The 7877-nt window shown below is 36.7% G+C and overlaps 1 protein-coding gene across 1 annotated transcript; it reads left to right on the forward strand.

Moving 5' to 3' along the window:
* Positions 1-955: 955 nt before the first annotated feature.
* Positions 956-1744, forward strand: LOC110416358 (protein SMALL AUXIN UP-REGULATED RNA 51-like). The gene has a single exon (XM_021428339.2). The coding sequence runs from the start codon at positions 1080-1082 to the stop codon at positions 1392-1394; it is 315 nt and encodes a 104-aa protein (XP_021284014.1). The 5' UTR covers positions 956-1079; the 3' UTR covers positions 1395-1744.
* The last annotated feature ends 6133 nt before the right edge of the window (positions 1745-7877 follow it).

Consider the following 7877-nt stretch of genomic DNA (forward strand, 5'->3'; position numbering starts at 1 on the left):
GAACCATGCAAAATATCTTAAAAACATTGAACAAGGCAATAGCCAAATAAGGCTTTTGAATTACTAAATGGAGGTAAAATGATTTGACTCGATAAGACATCAGAAACCTGCAAAAGAAGAATGCAGCCGCACGTACATGCATGTGAATCGCTGCTATTTTCATCTGCCAATCGATTCTCAGAATCACAAAGCTCAAAAAATAAGGAGACCCAAGAACCTACAGCATCAAGTGGTGGTACGTCTTCAGTAAAGTTATTATTGAGTCTCTGAATCCAGATATTAATAAACGAAGCAAAGGGGGGACGAATTCGCCTTGGGAGTTTCACCTTCGATTGCATTTTCTCTCATACAATTCAGTAGGGATTGCTATATATCTTCGAGGTAAATGTGTTCACAAGAAAATGCAATTGACTTTCAGAATGGGGTTTTCAAAAGGTTGAAACAAGGAAATGGAAATGTGTGTCCGGTTAGATCAGAAAGGGAGGACACAAGCAAAATCATTTGAACTTTTAAACTTGAAATTTCACTTGAGGGATAGGGAGAAGTAAGTTGGCCTGATTTCTTCAGAACCAGAATGTTAAGAAAATGTTGTTTACTAGAACAAATTTCAATTTTTCTCCAAGGCAAGAACCAATCCGGGAAAGAGTTCAAAGTTAATGTAAGAATGGGAAACATAGGAAATTGAAGGGGGCTACTTTTTTTCTTCAAGTGAAGTACAGTGTAGAGAAGAGTTACTTTAGTTTGCAGGTAGCCAGTAAGAGAGAGAGAGAAGGGACCGTGGTGTCCTTTGGAAGGGCAGCAGGTGGTGTAATCCCAATGGGTTGCCCTCAGGCATGTCCTCTGAGCTCACACAGTTCCCAAAAACACCCATGGTCTGTCCTTTGTCCCCACAACCCCACATGACTTTGTTTCTCTTTCAACTCCTATGAGCTCACCATATATACCCCTTCCAACCCCTTCACTCTTTCACACACCACCTCTATAACTCTTCTCTCTTGCTCTTTTTCCTCTTAAATATTAAAAAAAAAAACCTGTTCTCTTTGCCCTTTTACCCCTCAAGTTTAACGCTTTGAAGGAAAATGGCTATCAGGAAATCAAACAAATTGCCTCAAAGAGCAGTCATCAAGCAAATCCTGAAACGATGCTCCAGCTTGGGAAAGAAACAAAGCTATGATGAACAAGGACTCCCTTTGGACGTCCCAAAAGGTCATTTTGTTGTATATGTTGGCGAAAACAGAAGCAGATATATTGTTCCCATCTCTTTCTTGACCCGACCGGAGTTTCAAAGCTTGCTTCATCAAGCTGAAGAAGAATTTGGTTTCGATCACGACATGGGCCTCACCATTCCTTGTGAAGAAGTTGTTTTCCAGTCTCTAACATCCATGCTCAGATGAAATAAAAAAGGCTAGCAATGAAGCTAAGGCTGGTTAAGGCTTAGGCTTGAAAGAAACTATTTTTGGAGAAAGGTCATTAAGAGGAAGCTGCTTCATTTGCTTCTCTGATTAGATTTTCTCCTCCTTCCTTTTTATTCCTTTAATTCTCCCTTTTTTTTTTCACCGAGTTGTTCAAGTAACTCTGACCCAAAAACCCATTAATATTTATTTGTCTGGGTTTTTAGATTTGTAAATCTGAGAAAGGTTTGAAAGATTTCCTCACCGAGGTGTGGGTTGTATATCAACTACCAATGTGCCCTGTGAGAGAACTAATATCAAGAATTTTGGGGTTGCCCCCCCTTCCTTTATTATCTTATTTTTCTCTGAATGCATCTCTTCAAATGGTCTCTCAATCTGTCCCTGGCACGCACGAGCACAAAGGGTGCAGGTTAGGCACACGTTCACCTGGTTTCAGGGTTGTCTCTTAGCTTTCCATATATTTTTTTCTTTAATGCTAGCCTATTTCTGGTTAAACTCAAACGGTTTAAGCCGTTTAACAACTGTTAATTAACGATACGCCCAACAGACAGCTGATTGGAATGTTTGGCCAGAGATGAAGGGCAAAACTCTTGAGGCCAAACACAACAATGGTATTTTACTCTGAGTTCTTTGTCCAAATGCCACACCATAAAGGTGAACTTGCTTTAAGCGAACTTGGTTTGATTTCGTTTCCGGTTTTCTGAAAAGACCAGATAGTTTTTTACTTATGTTTGTACATTTGAAAGCTAAAAAAGATCTTTCACCGTTTGTCATTTCCAACTTCCATTCCTATTTGCAAAGCTTCAGTTATTTCCCGCAACATGTGCAGAGTCTTCTGAGCAGCGGCATCGTTACCTTGGAGTCTGTAAAATATCTTTTTGACCTTTTTCCAGCACTTTTAATCTCCTTCTTTCAAACCCAAAAAAAGTTTTAAACCACATTGATCAATCAACATCCATCTACGATTGCCATGTGATGGGAACCCATGCAGAAGAAATCTCGTAGTTGGATTTTTGATGAGCAAGCATGGATCTCAGTCAAGTGGTGAACCTCAGAAAACTTTGGACGGCTTAGATTGCAGACCATTATCTTGATAGCTATAACACACTAACAACACTGTTCCAAAACGGGGCAAGTGACCTGGTGCAGCCATTAAATGATGGGATTAGGATCTTTATCCGGATCGTACTATCATGCTTTCCGGGCACATCCCATTTAAACTGCACTCCTCCCGTGGTCCATCATCATCTGATCTAATCTAAAATTTATATAGCAAGTAAAATTCCCAAGCTCTCTTTTTCTTTTTTTATCAAGTGGACCACCTTGTATACCGTACAGACAGGACAACTCAAAGAGACTTTAGATAGCAACCACGCGGGGGGAGGGGGGCTGGTGCATCAACCAGTGCCCTTTGTTTAGGCCTGTTTTTGGCTTTTGCTTAGGTATAAAATAAAAAACCTTTTGCCATTGGAGTGAAAGCAACAAGAAGAAAAGTTGGATAGATTTGGTGTTGGTTTAAATGCTTTGTACAAATGATCCATAGGCCGAACTGCTCTGGGATTTCTTTATTTAAAGGGAGAGGTGCGGCCGTTGGATATAGACTCTATATTATGGTTGATTGATACATATATCTTAGGGGCGTAGGCTTCAATTATTCAGCGGTGCTGTTTGTCAATTATTTCTAAAGCATACCATTTCTTTACCAGCTTTGAGTTTCTTTTTGCCTAATTAGTATCGTTGATATAAGCTGATTAAGCGTTGCTCATTTCCATTCATTGCATTCCCAACTTTCAAAACCCCTTTTAAAAAAGAAGGAGAAAAACCTCGGTAGAGGCAGCATTTTTCTTCGGAAAGTTTGTTGCAATCTTTGACCATAAGTTCACACACACACACACATCTCTGACTCTCTGACTCTCTCTCTCTCTCTCTCTCTCTCTCTAACAGTGTTGTTTGTAACCGTTAGCAAGTTATTGAATGATTTTAATGGCTGTTGGTAGAAGTTTTCAAGGATCGCTGTTGAAGAACGTGGCACCCCTAGCTCCGACTTTTGAGAGCTAGCTAGCTCTGACTAGGCAACAAAGATAAACCAAGACAAAAAACAGTTGCTGCTATCTTGTTCACTGAACCAGGTTTTGGTTCATATTCTTCTTCTTTGTTTAATTACGTACTCCAATCATGGACTGACATACAAAATTTGGGTTCTGAATTACAGTATTTACATTCATGCTATACGTTAAAACCGAGCCCCCTCGGGGATGATCAGCTCTTGCCTGAATGCATGGCTGATTTTGTTACATGTATATTTTACCTTTGCCATTTGTTTATTACTCAAATCCCGAACGTTGCTTTGTCTATTACCTAAATATAATTTTATGGTAAGAGAAAGCAACAGAACGTTTCATTTCACTTCATGGTCCATTACTTTATAGAAATAAACAGCTTAAAATGAGGAAATTAGTCATGACTTTGAAACTAGAAAGTTGGTAACTAATCACCATTTTTCTTAAGTAAAATGCTAATCAACCCACAATTTCAGCCCACTTTCATTCTTCCTCTCTTCTTCGTATCTTTTCTTTTTGTTGCTTTTTTTTTAGGTTTTTATATTAAAATATCAATAAAAAAATCTCATATCCAATAAAAGTCTATTCATTTTTATCAATTAAATATTTAATTCATGAAATAGTGATAGGTTAAAATGACTTGTAATACAATACTCTCTCGATCTATGGTGAATTGCATTTAAACCCGATAACGATCTTTAAAAATTCGACTCTTTAATCCATGAATTAAATATTGAAATTGTTTATGATCTTGGGTAGTGATGGGTTAGAATGGCTTGTAATCTAGTAGCTAATTAAAAACATCCAAAAATATATGTATATACTCCATGTATATTCTTAAGAATGAGGGACCACCATCAATCATCAAGCAATTGAAATGAAGACAAGGTTCACATGTACAATAGTATGATAGGTGAAAGATGTTATGATCTTTCAGATCCATTTTAGCTAGAAAAAGGTTAGATTCAAATCTTATGAGCAATAATTTACGGTTGGTGATTTTTGTTTTTTCTCTACTTCTTTATTCTTCCATGTCTTGTTAATGGGTTTTCATTTTCCCTGTTAACTCATTGCTTAATCTTGTCTCCTCCTAGCCCAAATAGTTCTTCCTAAAAGTGAGATCATCTTCGAATATTATATCTGTCATTAAGTATATGTATCAAACTCTCTTTTCTTGCACACAAACCTTCAAATTCCAGGATAATCCCTTTGCCAAATGTCCAAATGCAATTCATTGATCGAAAAAGGGGATATTGCTTCAATAGATTTAAGTCTTTAAGTCTGCAGCTGTCATTTGTTTCAAGGACAAAACGTACGTGATTAGTGGGATAAAGATGATTTTAAAACCCAATTGCTTAACAGCAAAGAGCAACTCCAAACTGTGTGATTAAGACAAACACGGGTACTGTAAATGTCGAAATTGTGATCAATCATGATATCATTTTTAGTCAACGTGCACATATATGGATAAAGCTAATAATTATAGACAAAGGGTTTTGGATTATGATCGTCAGAACTCCACGTGATTGCATCAAATCAAGTAGTTACAATGTCGCATTATGTTTAATTCTAACTGATACATATATAAGGCATGATTGAAGGCATGCTTTTCCCATATAATTCTTGATTTCCATGTCATTTGAGAGCTAATCTCTGCTTTAATGATGGGAAGTGAACCTTTGATCGCATTACCTTTAAGCTGCTGGATTAAAAGGTCAGAACAAAATTGCAAACAAAAGCAGTGAATCGAATAAGTTTCTTGGATCTTTGTGGGTTACAGGTTCCATTGCAAAAAGGGATTCCATTGATCTTACAAGTATACCTTTAAACCTACATATCACCTCACAAGATCTTGGACAGACAAGGAGATTTAAATGGTAATTGAAACCAAAGTTTCTTTTTGAATTTCATACCCTGTCATCATTCGAACTAAACTAAATTTAAAATTATATTAAGTGAGACAAAAGTATCGAGACAAATAATATTTCCTTTTCAACTTATTCGTTACAATTTCGGTAAAACGTCAAGTAAATCAAAGAAGAGAAGGAGAGAGATGAAGCTGGCCTGACCCTGATGAAAGAAATCAAAAGCATAGATTATGATACGAGGGAAGAGATTTCAAAGGAACAGCAGACATAGAAACTTCTGCATACTCTTCTAGATGACGAGGGGACGTTATCGTATAAGTCACACAGATTTTTTTTCCACACGCAACTAGGGATAATAATAATAATAATAATAATAATAATAATAATAACAATGAAAATTCCGAATTATTGGAGGAGAGAAGAAAAAAATCCCACGGGGAACCAATCACGAGTACGTAGCGATAGAGAATTTAAACGATTTTTTTTTTTGCATGGCTGATATTATTCATCTCTGCCACATTGTTTGACGTTGGCTGCTCGTACCGGCTCCACTCGATGTTGTTGCAATTGAAGAGTCTTAGGAGTTTGGACAAGCAAAACCACTTATGTTGGGGGGTGGGCTGTGCTGTAGGGTATACATGTTGGGTTTCAACAAAATGTGGGTGTTTCTTATTTTATTCCAAATTAATCACGACTTATCCAGTTTTACACTCTCGATCACCTTATTCCGTTTAACCTTTTAGAGTAAAAGCTTTTCAAACCATACAATTTGAAAAAGCAACTAAAATCTTTCGATTCGTACCAAGAAGGATGGTTGCAAAATATCCTCTCACTGTTACTCAAACGTGTCTCTGAATATCTTGGAATGACCTTTGCAACCTTGCTGTCCAAAGCTAAGATGGGTGGGTTTTGGTGATTAATTAATTAAGTACTAATTATTGAAAATCCAAAATGATTAAGCATATTTGAACAGAAAGACGAGATGGGGCATGACATTTAATCAATTTAATGGCCAAAATTAATTAAATGAAAGATTTCTCTCTTATAAAATAGCTAGAAAGTTAGTTCAAATCTTGGTTGGGTACTCTTATTCCTGTGCAATGTACATGCACAATGGAGATAACATGGGTGATTTATGTTTTTTAAAAGGATATTGTTGCTTGAAGCTCAATTCTCTTGGGTCAAACCTTGACACACCAACTTCTAATAAGTCTTTTCCTTTTTTAGAAAAAATAAAATCATACTAAATTGAAGTTTGCCTGTCTTATATTGCAAGTGGATGTAGAGATTCAGAGAACAGTATTTATAGAATACTAATTTGTCTTTGGATGAGCTACTTTCCTTGCAGGTTTGCTCGTTAATTCCCCAATTTCATTGGGCTTTTGGACTTGTTTCTATGTTAATTATAATAGAAGAAGAAGAAGAAGAAGAAAAGAATTAAGTGTATGTTTGTCCACACTGCCCATAGGTATTTCTCCATTTAAAAAAATAGAAAGACAGCTAGGTAATGGAGAGATCTACTGTAGTTTTCAGGCACATATGCGTGGGATGGAGAAGTTGGGATTGGATTGTTCTAACAGTTCAAAGATATTAAATGAGCAGACATACATCCATGATTTCAGTCTGCGCTTGGCTTTGGGTGTCCGGAAAGCACCGTGTCATTGCTTCCAGCTTGAGCAACTTGACTTTGAATTGAAACTAACCCCAAACCAAGAAACATGGATAAACAATTATGGCGTTAACATAAAATATCCACTGGTTTGGATCTAAGTTTTCATAATTAATGCATTAACAACCAAAATTAGTTTGAAATTTGATTACTTTGCATATGATTCTTCTTTTCTAGGAGTCGCCAATGGGCCTGTTTTGCCTCCAATAATAGAGCCGAGAAGCAGCCCTTTTGACCAGTTCAATGAGTTTTTCATTCTTAACTATACCCTCTCGTATATAAGTTGGAGAAATCTGGAAAACAGTATCTTCCGTTATGCTTAGAAAGAATCCGAAAAGTGTACATAATCCGGACATTTTACTCTTGCAGTTAGATCTCCTGGAATGAAAAGGCCTGAATCGATAGATACAAGGGTAAACAAATTTGGAAGCCTTGCAATGCGAGCCCAAGAGGAATAGGGGACCAAAATCTGCACCTTATGCAAGTTGTGGAAAGGGAAACAGGCTGACATGTTACTTCGCATCTCTGGATGGCCCGAGCCCTTTTGATTTACAGTTAAAACCCATTAAACCTGGAAATAATCAGTCAAAACACTTTTTCCAGGAATGCTTCTCAGATTTGTTGAAGGATAAGATGAGACACTAATGGAGAAAAGTTTCTCTCTGCTAATATATGCACATAATTAGACCAAAAATTTTGCTTAAATTTTCCTATGTTATTTGGCTTGCTTGAAATGAATAAATGAAAAGTATAATCGTTAAATAAAACTGCAACATAAAATATATTCAAAATATATTGAACAGTTTAGAAACTATGTCACATTCACTTGGGCCAATTACAAAGGGAATAGAAAGGGAGGAAAAAAAAA

Source organism: Theobroma umbraticum, unplaced genomic scaffold (genome assembly GCF_002168275.2).
Source record: "Theobroma umbraticum cultivar Fairchild unplaced genomic scaffold, ASM216827v3 scaffold_51.0, whole genome shotgun sequence".
In the NCBI taxonomy this organism is placed as follows: Eukaryota; Viridiplantae; Streptophyta; class Magnoliopsida; order Malvales; family Malvaceae; genus Theobroma; species Theobroma umbraticum.

Excerpts from the sequence above, each read along its gene's own strand:
- LOC110416358 (XM_021428339.2), top strand. The coding sequence starts at position 1,080 with ATGGCTATCAGGAAATCAAACAAATTGCCTCAAAGAGCAGTCATCAAG.